Here is a 20385-nt window from a genome sequence, read left to right on the forward strand (position 1 = left end):
GGGGAATGGGGAGATGGGGAGGGTGGGAGGTAATCAGGTTTGATTTGAAGAGATTATACATATTACAGTATATTAATGAGGCATTCAACCTACAAGGGTTATTAAGCACCTGGGAAATGGAATGGGAAAGGGATAATCAGGTTTGATCTAAATGGATTTTTTTTTGGGGGGGGGGGGGGGAAGGCGGGGAACCCTTCACTAGCATGAAGGAACCCCACTGAGGCAGAAAATTTCATGCAAATTGTTTAGCATGCACATGTTATTAGTTCAAAAACATTTGTACAGTCACTTAGGTTAATCAGATCAGATAAGTTTACAAGCTAATAAATGTGTGTATACATGTGTTTACTTATTTATTCTAAATTTCCATGAAAAGAGGATATAAAATGCCATTTTTCTGATTTTTGGTAAGTGCCTCTGATGATTATTTTTTTTTCTCAACACGTCAGCCATCTCCAATCAAGGAAGGGTGGCCCAAAAAAGAAACATTTTCACCATCATTCACACAATCACTGTCTTTGCAAAGGCCCAGATACAACAGCTCAGATGTCCCTCCAAACAGCCAATATCCCAAACCCCCTCCTTTAAAGTGCAGGCATTGTACTTCTGACCTCCAGGACTCGAGTCCAGATATATATATATATATATACATTTAACACATCAGCCATTTCCTACTGAGGCAGGGTGACCCTAAAAGAAAGAAAAACCCAAAAAGAAAAAAAAAAAAAAAAAAAACTTATTATCATTTGACACTTTCACCATCATTCACATAATCACTGTCTTTGCAGATGCACTCAGATACAACAGCTTAGACGTCCCTCCAAACTGCCAATATCCCAAACCCCTCTTTTAAAATGCAAGATTGTACTTACCATTTCCAGGACTCAAGTCTGGCTAACTGGTTTCCCTGAATCCCTTCACAAAATATTACCCTGCTCACACTCCAACAGCTCTAAAGGTCCTAAAAACCATTCGCCTCCATTCACTCTTATCTAACATGCTCATGCAAACTTGCTGGAAGTCCAAGCCCCTTGCCCACAAAACCTCCTTTACCCCTTCCCTCCAACCCTTTCGAGGATGACCTCCATCCCGCCTTCCTTTCCCTACAGATTTATACACTCTCCAAATCATTCTTTGATCCATTCTCTCTAAATGACCAAACCACCTCAACAGCCCCTCTTCAGCCCTCTGACTAATATTTTAGTAACTCCACACCTCTTAATTTCCACAACGAATTCTCTGCATAATATTTACACCACACATTGGCCTTACACAGGACATCTCCACTGCTTCCAGTCGCCTCCTCGCTCCAGCATTTACAACCCATGCTTCACACCTATAGAGTATAGTGGTACCAACACACTGTAAGTGTGTTGGTACCACCATACTCTCGTACATTCCCTTCTTTGCCTCCACGGATTACATTTTCTGTCTCCACTCAGACCGGGCCGCGGGGGCGTTGACCCCCGGAACTCTCTCCAGGTAAACTCACCTTTTTTTTCCTTCATCAATTCTATGGTTAACCTTATTCTTCATAAACTCATCCGCTGACAAGTCAACTCCAAAATATCTGAAAACAATCACTGCTTCCATACTCACTCCCTCCCTCCAATGTGATACTCAGTTTTTCTTTATCTAAATAGTTTGATACCCTCATCACCTTACTCTTATCTATGTTCACTCTCAACTTTCTACCTTTACACACCCTCCCAAGCTTGTCCACTAACCTTTGCAACTTTTCTTTAGAATCCCCCAAAAGCACAGTATCATCAGCAAAAAGTAACAGTGTCAGCTCCCATTCTGTATTTGATTTCCCAGTATACATTCTTAATTTTTATAACCACAAGAAAATTACCTTTGCAGCTTGGTGAGCCAATATGATTTTGATGAGACGTTCAATCATGAAGAAGCACCATATGCCCACCAGAACAAAGAGAGAGATGAACAAGTAGTCATGATGGCCGCTGCTCGATGTGTCAACGTTCAGTGTCTGAAAGTAAATTAAATTTCAAAATTTTATAATGGGTTTGGGCAAGTCTCCTTATACATGCTGCCCTGTTATGTATTCAGCAGTAAATAAATTACCAGAGTGTTAGTCAACTGCAGCTGACGGCATCCTGGGGGAAAGCAGTATACCTTAGTTAGAGACTGGGCTGAGATGAGCTCAAGGAGGATAACAACTCGCAATATAAACTGAACTGTGCAAAATAATTTATACAATAATATTAACTGATGACACTAAGGGGTTCAAGATGGGAAACAATGCCAGTCTTCATTTAAACAAATTAACATTTTGAACACCAACAAAGAATACCCCAGCAGGCTGCATTCACTCATTAACCTTCAAAGGGGTGTCTTGATACAGGTGAAGGGCTCTTGACCCAAGAAATTGGAGATAACCCTTCCCTTTCATAGATCAAACCTGATTACCTTCCATTCCATGGGCTGTACGACCTCTACAGATTTAGTGCTTCGCAATTAATATAATAAATGGGTGTATGTATTTCAGTTTCTCCATGGGGAAGTGGAAAAGGATTCTTCTTTGTAAGCCAAACATGTCACAAGAGGTGATTAAAATGCCGGGGATCAATGGACTAGTAACCCCTTCTCTTGTATAAATTACTTAATTTAAAAAGAAAAACTTTCATTGCTCTCTTTAGGTTACCCTGCCTCAGTGGGATATGGATGGCAAGTTGAAAAGAAGAAATACAAGAAATGTATTTCAGCTATTGTGAGATCCAGGACAGGTATACCCCTAGCCAAAAGACACTGCCTTTGTATATCACATGCAAAAAGAGAAGTACAAAGTGCATGTTAATTTTTAATGCAAACTAAAACAAAAATCACTAAGGAGTATAGGTCAACCCTCCAAAGAAGTTCAGAAGCTGGAGATCAATACCTTAGACTCAGGAGCTTTAACTCAACACACACACACACACACACACACACACACACACACACACACACACACACACACACACACACACACACACACACACACACAAAAAAAAAAAAAAAAAAAAAAAAAAAAAAAAAAGTCTAGCACTTGGCCATACTTCGGGGCCAGGAGCTGTGACTACCCCTGCAACCACAATAATGAGTACACTAACAGTCCTGTAACCATTGATCAACATTAAGAAGGCCAATACCTGGAACTCAACCTAGTCAAATACTAAAAAAAATTATGCAGTAATACACTCAGAAAATGTAAACAATGCCACAAGTAGGGACGGAAATAGACAATTTCTGCCAACTCCGATACTTTGACACACACTCCTAACCATGACAGAACTCTGTGCTTGTATCCATCGTTCATGGACTAACATGCTAAAGCACATCACATATTTGATACAAAACTATCCATACACCAAGGTTACCTACTAGTTCTCCCAATGCAGTAGAAATTTATAAATAATGTACAAAAAATATCTGATATTTTGAGATATATCTTAACATACCGATTTTAAAATGTCATATTTGTTAAATTGCAAAAGATATTATTGATATGTTTTACTTTTTCAGCATTGTTGCCTGTTATATTTTAAATTCTCAAGAAATCTGTATGCTTTTTAAATTGGCAGTGGAAGTCTATTAGAGCAAGCAGGTTTGTAAATCCCAGAGGCTGAAATAAAACTGAGCAAAACTGGCTACTACACAGTCCAATAACACCTTAGGAAACCTTTCTATTACATAGAAACCAGTACCTCATTTTTTAATTTTCTTCAATAAAATTGGTAAAGAAGCACTTCTGAAACCCAAAATAAATGGAAATCTTCCTCCAAATAAATCAGTTTTGGAAATTTAAAGCAGTTCAAAAAAAGACATTATCCTGTCATTATGCAAATTGGAACATACACAGCCCAAGAGCAATTGAAACCTTCCTCTGAACAAAATATACAAGTGCTAAAAGTTTGCAACTGAGTAGAAGAGGCATTCTTCAGTTACTGAAACAAGTTAATGAGGGTAACAAATGATTTAGGTAACGAAAGATTGGATTGGAAGAAGGGAATATGGAGGAAGTGAAAGTGTAGAGATATTTAGGAGTGTACTTAACAGTGGATGGATATATGAAGAATGAGCAGTGCATTGAGGCCTCTATGAAGACAATGTTAGCCATGGAGGCAAAAAGAGGAATACACGAGAACAAAGTGGTACTAACACTCTTGTAGGAGTGTGAAGCGTCGGTTGTAAATGTTGCAGCAAAGAGGAGGCTGGAGGGACGGCCAGGTAGGGGTTGCCCTAGGAAAGGTTAGAGGGAGGGGGTAAAGGTGGTATTGTGTAGGAGGGACTTGGATATCCAGCAAGCATGTGTGAGTGTGTTAGGAGTGAGTGGAGATGAGTGGTTCTTATGACCTGAGCTGCTGGTGTACGCAAGGCAACATTTGTTAAGGTATTCAGGGAAACCGGTTAGCCAGACTTGAGTCCTGGAGATGGGAAGTACGCTGCCTGCATTCTGAAGGAGGGGTGGGAATATCTGTAGTTCGGAGGGGCATCTGAACTATGTATCAGTACTCCTCTGGCAAAACAATGATAGAGTGAATTATGGTGAAAGTGTTTTCTTTTTCAGGTCACTATCTTGGTAGGAGACAGCTGTCAAAAAAATAGTAAATTGGCAAATTTGTACCTACATGGCCTTAACTTACTGGAGATCATTCTCAGAAGATGTGTCAGGTCAAAGTTGCACTGTTTAAAAAAAAGGCATCCTTAATTTATTTCACAGAAAAAAAAATAAAAAATGGCCCCAAGAAACTCCAATAACAACCAAAACTTTCTCCTTAGTAGGATGTATCAGAGTTGAAAGTCAAGCTGATTAAAATAAGTTTTCTCAAGTTGTCACAGAAACTGAATTCCCCTTTGGCTTTTATGAAATTAACCAAAGGGTATTTGCACATGCCAACAGGTTTAGTTTTATAATTATAACAGTATGAAACTTTGAAGCCCCTTGGATGAGGCTTTATCAAGTTAAAAACAAACACTGGGCTCAGAGAGTAGATAAACTCTCGAAACTCTTCACAGGTATATACCTAATAAAAATTTGCTCATTATCCCTATACCCAATTATACCAAGTCACCATCTCTTGGGACTAAAAATAAACATGACTGTTGCAAGGGCATAAAAATCCAGAAATCATTCAAAACCACCTATTTTTTAAATATTCTATTTAAAAGTGAGTAAAATGAAACTTGAAAGCAATCCTCCCATGCTGGATTTTTGGACATTTGGCTGTGCAATAGTTTGACAGCTTTATTATGCATTACCTACCACCCTATGGGTATTATTATTATAATAAAAAAGAAGCGCTAAGCCACAAGGGCTATACAGCGCTGCAGGGTAGGGAAGGAAGCGAGGGTATTGGGCGGTAGAGGGGGGAAGGGATAATCAGTAGGTTACAGAAAACAGCGGGGCAGGGGATAGTGCAGGGGGTAGAGGGCAGCAAGAGATTGAGGTAGAAAGGGCTGAAGGTATCATCAGAGTTTGTGAAGTAAGTCAGTTGTCAAAAAGTCAATGAGAGAGTCCGGATGAAAGGTGGGTCCATCAGCGAGAAGGGAAGGTAAAGAGAGAGCAGTGGAGCGAAGACGACGACAGAGGCATATTTTGCATGCTCGTTGATAAAGTGGGCAGTCTAACAGAATGTGGCTAACCGACAATGGAACCTGACAATTCTCACAGAGAGGAGCAGGGCGCCTCTCCATGAGATAACCATGAGTAAGACGAGTATGGCCAATGAGAAGACGGGAGAGAGTAGTCTCCCAACCTCGACACTGGTGACAAGAAGACGGCCAGTAACCTATACTCGGTTTAATAGATTGGAGTTTGTTACCGAGCAGAGAAGATCAACGTTGTTGCCAACGGGTGTGAAGGTGGGTTTATCTGGAGTTTATCTGGAGAGAGTTCCGGGGGTCAACGCCCCCGCGGCCCGGTCTGTGACCAGGTAGCTATTGCAGCAAAATAGTCTGTAAATGGAACATCTCTATATGAAACTGGTAGGTCATATACTGCTGACTGCACAGCAGTGTCTGCCTGTTCATTGCCCTGTACGTCAACATGACCAGGGACCCAACAAAAAACAATATCTTTATGCTTGGAAGAGATGCTGCGTAGCCAAAGTTGGATACGGAGGACTACGGGGTGAGGTGTATCAAATTTCTGTATAGCCTGTAAAGCACTAAGGGAGTCTGAGACAACCACAAATGATGACATAGGCATAGATGCAATACGGATAAGTGCTGCAAGAATGGCATACGATTCAGCAGTAAAGATACTAGCCGAAGATAGTAGATGCCCTCGTATGACGCTGTCCGGAAACTGCTGCGAATCCTACGCCGTCAGAAGACTTAGAGCCATCTGTGTACACTGCAATGGCATGAGAATGAGAGTGGAAGTGGTCAAGAAAAAGAGAGCAGGAAGCTACAGTAGACAGTTGGGCTTTTGAGCAAGGGAGTGAGAAAGAACAGACTCGAAATGATCACTGTCATGTAAATCCGGGAGAACAGACCAGGTGAAGTCTAATGCGGTGGAGGAAGAGCAGACTGAGAGATCGATGCAAGAGAGAGTACGAGTCCAAGGATCAAAATGGGTGCGAGTACCTGTATTTAAAACATGGAGGCGGTGGGTAGCAAGAAAAGCCTCTAACTGAATGCCACGGGAATCACAGTGAGACCCCCCCAGAGGAAATGATGGGCATTAAAATCGCCAAGTAACAGAAGTGGTGGCGGTAATGACGAAACAAGAAAGGCAATATCTGGGATAGATAATGCCCGAGAAGGAGAGAGATACAAAGAACAGTGTAAACCACCTATGCAAATGGATACGGGCTGCTGTGTAATGCAGCAAAGTACGAACAAATAGCTGATGGTACGGAACATCAGTGCGTAGAAGGGCACTTTCATTAAAGGTCCCATCAGGAAAAGGATCTGAAGAATACAATAAATTATAGCCTGAGATAGGATAGATAACAGCAGAGTGTAATTTTGGTTCCTGTAAGCAAACACTAACAGGAAAACTGGGAGAGCAACATCTGAAGCTCACCCCGATTATCCCTGAGGCCGCGAATATTCCACTGTAAATAGGCCGTGATTGGCAACGATAAAGATACCTGAAATCCGCAGGTAAGGGTACCTACGGACTAGAGGGGTTAGAAAAGTCCACATGCGGTGGCAAAGGAAAACGTTCAAGTAGCGAAGGAACGGTGCGTTGTGAAGAAAGGAGTTGCGCAGATGGAGAAGAGGAAAGAGAAAGAACAGAGGGTGGATCAGTGTCCATTGATGGTTTGGTCTCTGCAATACATTCAGAGATTGCTTCAAGTGTTTTGGAGTTCAGAGATGTCGTATGGGAGACAATATTGGAGATGGAAGGAGGAGGAGTTCGAGTAAAGATCGGAGCTGTAATGGACTGTACCAAGGTAGGGGGGGGGGCGAAAGGGTGGAGGGAACTGGAGAAGTGTGGGAGGGGACAGAAGAGGCAGAAACCTGGGAGGTGGCAGAAGAGGAAGAAACTTGGGAGGGGACAGGGGAGGAAGGCACAGTACGAGGAGGAGGATGAACCTCCACACTTGTAACAGAGCCAGTGAAAGGGGAAGACCCAGGTACAGAGACCGGGAAGGTAAAATGTGGAGGTGGATGAAGGGAAGGAGGGGTTAAAGGAGATTTTTTGGGCCTCTGAGAAGTAGAGGGACGATTGGGAGGAGGTGTCGTACGAGGTCTTGTCGATACTGGGGTTTGTGAGGGAGGACACGAAGAAGTGAGGACAGACTGAGGAGCTGAAGTAGGGACGTCTGAGCCCCGGACAGCAAAAGAATTAGATACAGAAGTGACTATGGGACTGGCAACCGCAGAGGAGGCTGCAGAAGATGTGACCCCAGAAGAGGGGGGATACTTTGAAACATGAGAATAAGGAACACGGGGCAGTCTCCCTTGGAGGCGGAGATGAGAAACCACCATAGCATAAGGGAGACCTTCTGCCTCTTTGAGGCAACGAATTTCCCGCTCATTTAAGTAGACTTGGCAACGGCAAGATTATGAAGGGTGAGCCTCATGACAATTAAGGCAAGAGGGAGTTCGACTGCAAGACGTATTAGAATGGTCATCGGCACCACAGACTGGGCATTCGGCTATAGATCTTGCTGGCCAAATCGCCAGCAATTCCTACACTGTTGTGGTGTAGGGATCACCTACTGAACTTGTAACCAACGTCCTGCTACATAAACAGAGGATGGGAGTTCACGGCTGTCAAAAGTTAAACGAGCCACATTGCAAGGGTATCGTCTTCGCCCGCGGGCAGGAAGAACATAAGTGTCTATCTTGAGAATTGGTAGATCTTGGAGTTCCAGCTGTTCGAGAATGTCAGTGCCACATGTCTGGAAATTCTGTTGGACTATGGTATGGGGCAGAATAACAGTACCACTACAAGAATTGAGGGAATGATGTTTTTCGATAGTGATAGGAATAGTATCGATATGTGAAAGAGAAAGATCATGAGCTTGGGTAGAATTCTGGACTGTGATGATGCGCATACCACTCTTAAGAGCATGAAAGGAAATATCTCTACCAACGTGGCGTAGGAGCGCTTTGCCAATACTATGGTCGGAAAGATGGGCAGTAGAAGAAGTCGGTCTTAATGTAAAGAATTTAGTCCATTGTGTAGTCCGAAACAGTGTGGAGAGGGAGTGCATGACGTGTCGGTCTTTTCCGAGTAGAATGGGAAGGTAATGAAGTAACATCATTAGGAGATTGTCGTTGATGTTTAGAAGTGGGACCAGAGTCGGTCCGACGTGGGACGGGCTGGCGATTCGAAAATCGCCGCACCGTAGAGGGAGAAGCCGGAAGCATAGTCAAAGGAGAGCGGAGGTCAGACAAATCGAAGGAGTCAGTGGAAGCCCCGGTACCTGAAGCAGGTGACGAAACAGCACCAGCAAGAGGTACAGGGGCCTTAGGAATGTCCGAAGAGTGGCCAAAAGACGAGGCGAGGTCAGAACGGGGTGCGATAACAATAAGGGGCCCAGGGGTAGCGGGGTCATGGATTGGGTACACCATAGGTAGGTTACTTTTTTTTCTTCTTAAAAACAAAAAGAAAGAAGAAAAGAAACAAAATAAAAAAAAAGAAAAAAAGGGGGGACCGGGGAGGGATAGTTCCTAGGAGGAATGAAAGGGCCAGAAATCTCCCTCCGTGCCCAAGAGGACCTCAGCACCGCAAGTAGTGCAGATGCAGCATGGAACCCGTGCCATACCCTACCCATCATGCCAGTAAACCAGCAATCCGGGATTGCAACCTCACATCTGCCGAGCTACCTCGGTGGACAAAAGAGGGTGGCCGGATATCTGCCACAAAGCATACCTCCTTCGGCCACCACCCCCGGAATCTGAAAGGTGGCTTCCAGAGATACACCCGTCGCCCGAAAGACACCCAAAGTCACCCTCCGGGATACCGGAGAGGGATCGGGACATCCCCAGGCAATCCAGATTCCACGGCAAACTACACCACCGCCAAGAACCTCAACGGAATGGGATGGACCCCGGTACCCTTTCCCCTACCTAAGAACTAGCGCGCCTGTGGGAAAAAATCCCAAAGGCCAAAAAGGAAGGGCAAAAGGGAGGGGTGGGGAGGAGGAGGAGGAGGAAAGGAAAAAGGGGAGGATGGGATAGGGAAGGGGGGATTAGGGGGTAATTAGGTTCAGTCTGAGAAAGGAGACCGACAGGTCTAATTCCTCAGACCAAGAGCCTCTTCACCACGCCAAGGAGCCCCCCTTGAAGAGGACCCTATGGGTAATAATCATCTTATACCTATCACACTAGTTATAGCCACCCCATATATTTACGAGATATTGATAGAATTTGAAAAAAATTCTGGATCCTTCCTCTGACTTGAGACTCCCCAGCATTGTTGGGGGTCAGAAAACATGTACAGTCTTGAGTGTGGCATGACTTCACCTATCCACAACTGTTCTAGAAGCTTGTTTTTCATCCAATTGTCAGATGACCCACCTGTAATACACAAATAACCTGCACACAGGAGAGAAAAACCTACAATAACGTTTTGGTCCGACTTGGGCCATTTACAAAGTCATACTGTGACTTCGTAAATGGGTGGACCAAAACGTCATTGAAGGCTTCTCTCTCCCATATGCAGTTTATATGTGTATTGTTCCAGTCATGGCACTACCTTTTTGTTCTTTACCCATCTGTAACTTAAGGTTCATTTTGCTCCTGCCCCCCACAAAGGCCATAACCCAATGTTTAAAAAATAATGCTCTAGAAGGGTCAAAAGGATACCCTTGACAAATTGATTCTGCAACTAGCAAATAGGGAGCTAGTGTTAAAAGAGCAATCAAAAAGGCATTCTTAAAGTATTGCACAAACTAAATGCAGTGGAAGGAAAAAAATAACTACATGTGGGTATCCATCTTTTCGATGGGAAACCAGCTGTATAATAGTCTAACTTCATTCCTCTTAAGTTTTAATGAATTTTTATATTTTCTTTGTAATATAAGACAGAAAGCAGATTATAACAGAATATTACTCTGCATTACAACATAGCATGGACCTTTCTAAGCAATTTGGTAAAGGTACTTACAAGTTAAGTGAAATCTAGCATTCTCCTTCTTACCTCAAGTTTCTTTTTATTGTGATTTAAAAATTGACTATCCATCACATCACATCACATGACTAAGTGTGTTGTGATTTTCATACTTTTGCTTCTTTGACGTGCTCCACTGCCAAGACACTGACACCCACAAAAAATCATCATGCTAAAACAATACTTGTCATGCTTGTTTTGCCCATGCTTGCATGTGCATCCTTATATTTCCTTGCTAAAATGTAAAGCACCTGATGTGGATATGCTGATATATCTCCATGCGATATCTGGAGAATGCATTATCAGGCTGACCTTAAATTTGCACCACACACAACAGAAGGACCTGTCACTCACCTAACCTGAGAGGGTTGAGCTCCAGCTCCTGGCCCTGCTACTCATCTAAATATCTGTGTTTGAGAAAGCTGCTCTCCCTGCTACATCAGTCCATCCTCACACCATACACTGAGTGGTTGGTGTGTCGACTCCTGCCGTTACCTGCCTCCCTGTTTGTGTGATTCAGTTGTTGGCAGTTAAATTTATGTAAATTTAAGTGAATTAACGTTAGAGTAAAGCAAATTAATTGAAAATAACTAATACACCAGCCACCTCTTAGGTAAGGTAACCCATTATTTACTAAATCACTGTCTTGCCAGAAGTATGCTGGCAATTGTCTTGTGTCATCAACTTACTCTTGCCCATAATAATTCATCAATAGCCATAACTGTCTGGCAAACCTGTCCTTTAAGACCACACAGAGCAGGAGTACCACTGACACAAAACCATTCAATACACAAGCTAAAAAGACACTTAGGATGCAGCATTAGGGAATCCTAAGACATCCCACTTCAAGCTGCAAGGCCAGCATGAATTCTTGTCTCATTGACAAAATTACCACTGAATTACAGTGGATGCCTTCAACCCAGGGTACTTTAATAACAAGCACTGTATGTATTCAGCGGCTTTAGTTTCATCTGCAGTTATTGCTAACTTAGCTGTCTTTGAAAGGGTTGAGCTTCAACTTAAAAGATGTTACTAGCCCACTGCAGTTTCAAGTATGTCATTCATTGGCATACGTTGAATATCTATCCTCATGGAAAGCTCTACGTACAGAAAATTTCAGATAAATTGGGAGGGGGGGGGAATGTCAACCATTACAAATTATACCAAAAACTGTATACTGTATTTACCCTTTTTGTTACTCTCAGAAGATCATTATCATTAGTAATATCATTTAAGAAATCCTCTGAGGTTTGATCTTAAAAAAATATCATATTTCACTACTAGGGAGCTTGATTTTAATTGTTCCAAGATGTCTAAGATTATTCTCCAGCACAAATACTAAACTCATGAGAAAGCATTAAACTCCCAGGGATCAAATAATGCCCATGGAATAGGAGAGTAACTCCAATTCCTTGGATCAAGAAACCTTTCAACAGGATCATGATACCCCCTTCCCTTGAAGGGTTAAGCACAAAAAATACAAGAACTATCAAATAATGCAAAACAAAAATACAATATACATATGGCAAAAAAAATAAACCCACCACTGACACTCGCAGCAGCCCTTCAATACCTCAAAGATACCAATTAGTACAATATTTGAAATATTTTGAGCTAGTAATATACAGAAAAATTACACATCTATACACACTTTCCAGAACAGTCTTTTTTAGCCCACATATACATGGATAGTACATGTATATTGTATAGGCTTGCCAACTCAAAGGGCTTAATTTTGATTAGAACACAGTTTAGTCATTTCTAACAAGATTTAACATACCTTTGAATATTTTAATCTGAAAGCCTGAAAAATGAAGAAAAAATTAATACATTTTCCTCAGACAGCTATAAAGATAACTTTTAACAATTTTCCCTTCTAATTGAATAAGGTCATATTTTCATCACATACAAGACCATTCCCTCGGAAAAATGCTGTTAATAAAAAAAATAAGAATGTCTATTGATAGACATCACTAAATTAAATTCTATTTTAAAGTAATCTGCAGTTTTCCTAATTGGACCTAAAGAAAAATTCAACCTTTGCTCTCGTTACTTTTCTAGAAAGACGGGCATAATAACCTATTTTAACGAACTTAACCACAACATATCTACCCCACTTTCAGAATTCAGGCACCATACCCGCACCTCTACAAATTGTGTATGGCTATTCAGTTTTTCACCCCTAGTTCCTTAAACCTCACTCTGAACTAAGATTCTCACACATAAGCCTGCTGTATCACCAATATCTGCTTCTAGACAATGATCACAAACTCTCAGTTTTTTTCCTTTACACCCATCATAACTTTTTATTCAATATCTTAACCCATTAAGATATAATTCGCCTTCCCTATATGTATTATTTTCCCCCACTCATGTGGCATCTTTGTATATTGTCCATTTTCATATCATTGCAGCAATCCTCTCTTTTCTCCAGTACCTAACATACAAATGAAAAACTTTGCCACACACTGACACACATTCAGAAATCTACACCATACTTTTCTGATATCCTCATTACTCTTTCCACTACCCAACATTTTTTTTCAACAATTAATTAAACCACTTACAATCTTTAATTCAATCACTTTTTACTGACATTTTACCTGGTAATACTCTTCTCTTTCACCTTAGTCTAAACTCCAGCTATGAGTGTACTAAGCAATGAACAAACATATAAGTCACTCCTCATATTTACAGTGTGAAGAGGATAAACCTCAACCATTTATATCTTGGCAGACTGATCACAGAACAAATTCCATTATATTTTTATCACACTATCTCCCATCCAGGTAAGGTGATCCAAAACTTTACATTTTTATACTTAAGAAATATATAATAAATTCACTTAATTTGAAAATAAGAGTGAAGCATTTGTTTCCTTGTTATTTTACAACAGTTATTAATATATAAAATGAATGTCTAGAGCCCCTCCCATCTGAGGGCCCTGAGGAGACTCCTCATAATACGTACTGTTATATTAATGTTAATGCTCCACTGCCTTAATATACCCATCATAACTTTTCATTCAAGCCCTTAACCCATTAGCAGCTCTAAGCCATTGAGGTTTGACTCTTCTTTTAATATAATCTTGTTCACTTATCTATTTCACTCAGTGCTAGAACCTTCAATATTTTTATTCAACATAAAAAAAATAACTTTCCTCTGCTTCTAATACATAAAAACATTAAAAAAGTCATACTTTAATTTCTTATAATTTTAATGGATAAAAAGGCACGATACTGTGACTGGAAAAATACACAAATAATCTGTACGAAGGAGACAAACTTATGACAATATTTCAATCCAATTTAGACCTATTTGGTTATAAGTGTCAGTCTGCTACGTGCAGGTTATTTGTCTTATTGTTACTGGCTAAAATGTAATATAAACTTCAAAGTCTCCTTAGGAGACTTAACATACCTTTGTCCACCTTAATCTGAAAGCCTGGAAAAAGAAAAACAATGTTACTTAAGAAAGATTTGACAGCTATTATTAACATCATAACCATTATGTGAACAATAGTCAAAGAGCCCAGTCCCTAGACTAGGCTCTTTCCTTAAACAAAAATATGGTAAACATTTGCCCGAAATGCTCATGCATGCTAGTGGCTTTCTTTGTGCTTAACACTATTCTATTATATGTAAACTACACTGTGTACTACACAAAGAAAAAACAATTTTGAATACAAAGTTTCTTCATTTCCAGTGATTAAAGGCTTACAGAAGAGAGGATTTAATTAAAATTTCAAATCACAAGACAGCTAGACAAGGCATGACTGTAAATATGTTTTCTTCTATGGGTCATCCTGCCTTGGTGAAAAGCTAAGACAAAACATTCAAACATTCACCACAGAGGGGGAAAAATGGAAAAGTCATAAGATTAAGCAAATTACCTAACTTTAAACAAATGTAATAAACAGAAAATACAAATCAAATATTGTTAAGTTTACAACATGAAATGATGTGCAGTATTAATTCTTTAACACTAGACCTTGTAAAACAAGACGAGAATAAAAAATGCAGAGAATATGCAGGAAAAATGAGGTAGAAAATTAAAAACATGATACTATAGTGAGGTTAGAATACAGAGGTAAAAAAGAATAACCCTATATGAGTAACCCTGATTACTTACACAAGCAAGGTAAGATAGTGGCCACTGATACAACCATAGGAGAAGGGAGTTAAGGAATGTCATTTCTAACTGTGAACATGTCTCTTATTTCTTTTAGATTCACTTAGGAAAGGTCACTTCATATGTAAGAAATGTTGTATACAGGAGAGCCCTGATTATACAGGTTAGGTTCCGGACTACCACTGTAAAGGGAAAAATCACTGTCGAGTGAAAACTGCTGTAAATGAATATAATTGCATGATAACATGTTTACACTATCATATTAAGTGAGCAACAGAGTTAGGCCTAAAAAAAAATCATATACACTACACACATTACTTAAGAAATATAAACACACATGCAGTATAATGTGATCCTTTATTGGATCACATTATACTTCATGTGTCTTTATGTTTCCATTGTGTCGGTATTTTATACCATTTATTTCCACACATTACTTAATACATTCTTGTCCTTAGCTCATAGTCAGCCAAGGACAAGTCTGAATGGGTATAATTGAAAACTTCTGCATTAGTAAACACTGTAAAGAAAAGCACTGTAAAATGCCCCCCACCCCCCTGTATCTCTAACAAATAAAGGTCTTCAATTTTTCTGGAGTCATTTTAAAACAGACTGAAAGATAATTAGCCAATATAAGTAGGATCGTCAGTTGATTTCTGATGACAATTCTACTGGGAGATCATTAAGAAAAACTGGAAAGATTTATGGAGGAGTTTCAGAGTGCATGTAAAAGAAAAATTAACATAAAAGAGTGTTCCTTCTTTTCAAGGTCACCCTAACTCAGTGGAAGTAAGCCAGTGTGTTAAAAAAAATGCAAAATGATTAAAATAAACTAATCAATCAGTACAAAGGAATCCCATGTTCAAGAGCTGCATTCAAGAAGAATGCAGTACTGTGCTAATATTGGTCAGTGCTGTAAGGAGAGGGGAGAAAATTTAAGTCCAATAACAGTTCACCTGCTAATAAGCAAAAGTTGCTATGCTTGTCATAGCTAGTTAATATTTTCACACAATACAGCCTCTCCTCACTTTGCGACATACTCGTTTACCGACGACTCGGACTTACGACAGGCTCTGACCAGTTTGCATACCTAAATAATGTATATTAGAGCTGATTTCTTCTATATTCTTTATTACAATATACAGTACTCTACTGAATAAACATTTAAAAATACAGTATACCAGAAATGTTATAAATAGTGCAAAGGTGACATTAAAACAATATCAAAGATGGTTGACACAAACCCACTACCATTACAGTATGCTCCTCACTTAGCAACGAATTTGTTTACAGACATGGTCTTAGGAACAGAACTCCATCGTTAAGAGAGGAGAGGCTGTACTAGATTGTACATCACGTGACAGTTAACATTTCTCTTACATATTCCAGCTGAAGAGACCATGTGATATGGCATAATGATACTGCTTTGTCAAGCTGTGGTTTTTCTGTAATTTTTTCACTTAATTGTAAAATTATCAAAATAATAAATAAGTATTTCACAGGACAACAATTCAATAAATAAAGATGAATGCATTTTCTTCTTTGGGTCACCCTGCCTTGGCAGGAGATTGTCCCAGAAATGGTTGGAGGGAGGGGGTAAAGGAGGCTTTGAGTTTTAGGGGTTTTAGAGAGAAGTGAATAAAAACTTTTTTTACTGAATGTGCTCTTGGAGTGTGAGCAAGGTAACTTTAGGAAAGGAATCAGGGAAGGTAGGAAGGAAAGTGCCTGCACTCTGAACGAGAGGTGGGGATCCTGCAGTCAGAGAATACTTTGACTAATGTCAGCACACTTCTGAAAAATGGCGAATGAATGAATGATGGTTAATGTGTTTTATTATGTGTCACCTTGTCATACATATGTTAATCATTAAAACAGAAAGGAAAATATGACCTAATGAAAATAGTTTTTTTTTTTAAACACGTCGGCCGTTTGCCATAGGCAGTGTGACCCAAAAAAGAAATACTTTCACCATCATTTAACATTTTCACCATCATTCACACGATCATTGTTTTTGCAGAGGCACTCAGATACAACAGTTTAGATGTCACTCCAAACAGCCAATATCCCAAACCCCTCCTTAAAAATGTAGGCATTGTACTTCTAATAATAAAAATTAAATACTACAAACAAAAATCAAACTATTAAAAAAATTAAAAGCTGTAATATATATACACCAGATCATCTGATTAAAGTCTTTCAAATAAACCTTTTAACTTGTGTAAAGGTAGCTAGTTTTAGTTTACTGTCAAAACATGTTAAAATGCACAACAGGACCTCATTTATACTGGTATTTATGAATTACATAACCCACCTGAGGAATGAGATGGAAGAGGGATGAAGCAGCCAGAGACCCCATAGCCAGGCCAATCATAACTGTCAACAGTTGCTGGTAAAACTGATGTGCCATCAGCGGCAACACCGAAACCCCAGCCAGGGAACACCCAGAGATGAGCGTCACAAACAGAAGCCCATAGCCCCATACTGACCATCCAAGGAAACAAGAAAAGAGATCATGAAACTAAACACTAAACCCAAAAAGACACCCAAATGAAGTATTTAGTAACCCATTACAAAATTTGCAAGGTACAGTACATACTGTACTGGAGGATAGGTCTAGGTTTCAGGACTAAATTTTTTTTGGAAAATGTAAGGAGTCAAGGAGTCAGTTAATGAGTAATAATATATAAAGGTTTAAAATTTATACATGTTCTGTGCCTACTGCTTATTAAATTTCTATTTCTAGGGTGCATCCAAGGCAAAGCTCAAATTCAACACACTGTACTATAAATACACAAACAAAATTTTCACAATTTAAAATACATTAATATACAGTAGGACCCTGTATCCACATGGGATATGTTCCAAGGACCTGCTGTTGATACTGAAACCAGGGATAGTAGCAAACTCTATGTATACAAGTCCTATACATACCCATTACAAAGTTTAATTAATGAATCACTGATGGGAAGCACTTCTTGGCTTAAGCTTTGAAAAACTGCCAGCTTCTCTACTTTTGCATTTTAGGGTCATTATTATGCAAAATTAAGACGTATTTATGGGCCACAGTAAACAGTGGATAACTGAAACCATGGATACTGAGTCAGTGGATATGGGGGTTCTACTCTAGTGCTATCCTCTCCCTTCATACTACTCTTTACAAGCAGATCAGCAGCACATTTACATTAGGTTCCTACTGCCTAGACTAATGATTCTCATGATTTAATCCCATGACATCTTTTATCAGCTTCTCCATAGTTAGCCATTTACATTTGTCAGTGAAAATAATCTGACGGCTTCATGACACCCACGAAAAAATGTTTAGTGTCGTGCAACTGCTAGCCTAAACTGTGTGAAATCTTCAAACAGTTAACCCTTTCAGGGTCCGTCCCGTAGATCTACGGCTTTACGTTCAGGGTCCAAACCGTAGATCTACGCCATGAGCTCAGCTCACTCTGATAAACTGTGAGTGGTACATTTGGGCCTAGATATGAGAGAATACATCTATGTGGTATGTGTGCACCACATAAAACAGATCCTGCAGCACACTGTGTATAATGAGAGAAAAAAAATGAAATCATGATTTTTCGATTAAAACAGCAACTTTGCAGTGTTTTTTCGTATGTTTTTTATAGTTGTATTTGCGATTTCTTGGTCTCATTTGATAGAATGGAAGACATATTACAGAAATAGAGATGATTTTGATTGGTTTTAGCACTGGAAATGGCTTGAAACTGAGCTCAAAGTAGCAGAAATGTTAAATTTTTGCCGATATTCAAGAGTAAACAAACGACCTCACACGTCTAATACACATCAGCTGGTGGGTCTAATATACATTCACAAATATGGTGATGATATTTATACAATTATTACAGTATTGCATAACAGTAAATCTTCTATTTTTTGGTGTGAGTAAAAATTCATTATGTGAATAAAAAATCAAAATGGAATTTATTTGTAAAGCCTCAAAACATAACTAATGAACAGAGGAAATGTTAGTTTAGTGCCAGGAATGCCTACATTGTTCATTCTGGGCCCTATTTTGAAATTGGAATATTTTGAACTTTGTGTTAAATTGGCCAAATTAACAATTTCCGATCACTTTATTTTGTAGTTGAAACAGTTGACTTGGCGATTTCTTGTGCTCAATCGATAGAATAGAAGTAATACTAGTGAAATAGCTAAGAATTTGGTTGACTGGAATAATGTAATTGGCCTAAAATGGGAGTCAAAGTCGGCAAAATCGCCGATTCGTAAATATCGCTGACACATCAAAATTCGCGAGAGCATAATTTCGTCAATTTTCCACCAAATTTCGTACTTTTTGTTTTATTACTTTCACAAAAAGATTCTCTACGATTTTATAAGAAAAAATAACAAATTTTTTTTTTGAAAATTCTTGGACACTGGTGCGTGACTCCAGATTTGGGCCTTGGACCCTGAAAGGGTTAAAGCATGATGCTACCTCTTATTTACAATGGTATGGAATATGCTGCCACATTTATAGCATACATATTTTCAACATATTAATGTACAGCATTCTAAGATAATATCTATTATGATACCATAATTCTTACATTTTTCCTAACCATTAATACTATGGTCAACTTGCATACGAGATACTGCACACACACACACACACACACACACACACACAAGAAATTATGATAAAGATGAATTAACCTATACTACAGTAGTATATACAGTAATATTGGAGATCAAATAATAATAATAATAATATTTAGTGAAGGGATTCAGGGAAACCGGTTATTTTCATATAGTCGGACTTGAGTCCTGGAAATGGGAAGTACAATGCCTGCACTTTAAACGAGGGGTTTGGGATATTGGCAGTTTGGAGGGATATGTTGTGTATCTTTATACGTATATGCTTCTAAACTGTTGTATCCTGAGCACCTCTGCAAAAGCAGTGATAATGTGTGAGTGTGGTGAAAGTGTTGAATGATGATGAAAGTATTTTCTTTTTGGGGATTTTCTTTCTTTTTTGGGTCACCCTGCCTCGGTGGGAGACGGCCGACTTGTTGAAAAAAAAAAAAAAAAAAATCATGTTTATTTCTACAAGTATATGATGCAACTAGTACACACCTAGCTGACATTGGCATACTATATAGAAAGCCCCTGGTTATGCAGAGCATTTCAGGCAACTTGTTTTTTTCCAACAAGTCAGCTGTCTCTCACCAAGGCAGGGTGACCCAAAAAGAAAGAAAATCCAGAAAAAGAAAATACTTTCATCATTCAACACCTTCACTTCACTCATACGATCACTTTTTGCAGAGGTGCCCAGATACAACAGTTTAGAAGCACTTATGTAGGTTAAACTTGTTCCCCAGGATGTGACCCACAACAGTCATCTCATCGACTAAGCCACAAGCACCCACATTAAATAACTTAATACAGTATTCACAAATTAATCTGAGGTCTAGCCAATGACAAAATATATAAAATAAACAATAAAATATAAATACATAAAATTTTATTGTTAACACCCTGGCCATCTCCCACTGAGGTAGGGTGGCCTGAAAGAAACCCTCACCATCATTAACCCTTTGAGGGTCACCAGGCCCTCTCAGAGACTTGTTCTCAGGGTCGCCAAAATTTAAAAAAAAAAAAAAAAAAAAAAAAAAAAAAAAAAAAAAAAAAAAAAAAAAAAAAAAAAAAAATATTTT

The 20385-nt window shown here is 39.3% G+C and overlaps 1 protein-coding gene across 4 annotated transcripts in view; it reads right to left on the reverse strand.

Moving 5' to 3' along the window:
- The window catches only part of LOC128686910 (metal cation symporter ZIP14), a 210454-nt gene that overhangs the window by 10459 nt on the left and 179610 nt on the right, over nt 1-20385 (reverse strand). For all 4 annotated transcript variants that reach the window (XM_070103606.1, XM_070103605.1, XM_070103604.1 and 1 more), the window contains 3 exons: nt 17016-17185; nt 13994-14017; nt 1856-1990 (listed from right to left, as the gene is read on the reverse strand). In XM_070103606.1, the coding sequence (XP_069959707.1) occupies nt 1856-1990; nt 13994-14017; nt 17016-17185 (329 nt within the window). The remainder of the gene's footprint in view (nt 1-1855; nt 1991-13993; nt 14018-17015; nt 17186-20385) is intronic.

This window comes from Cherax quadricarinatus, chromosome 86, assembly GCF_038502225.1.
Source record: "Cherax quadricarinatus isolate ZL_2023a chromosome 86, ASM3850222v1, whole genome shotgun sequence".
NCBI classification, from domain to species: domain Eukaryota; kingdom Metazoa; phylum Arthropoda; class Malacostraca; order Decapoda; family Parastacidae; genus Cherax; species Cherax quadricarinatus.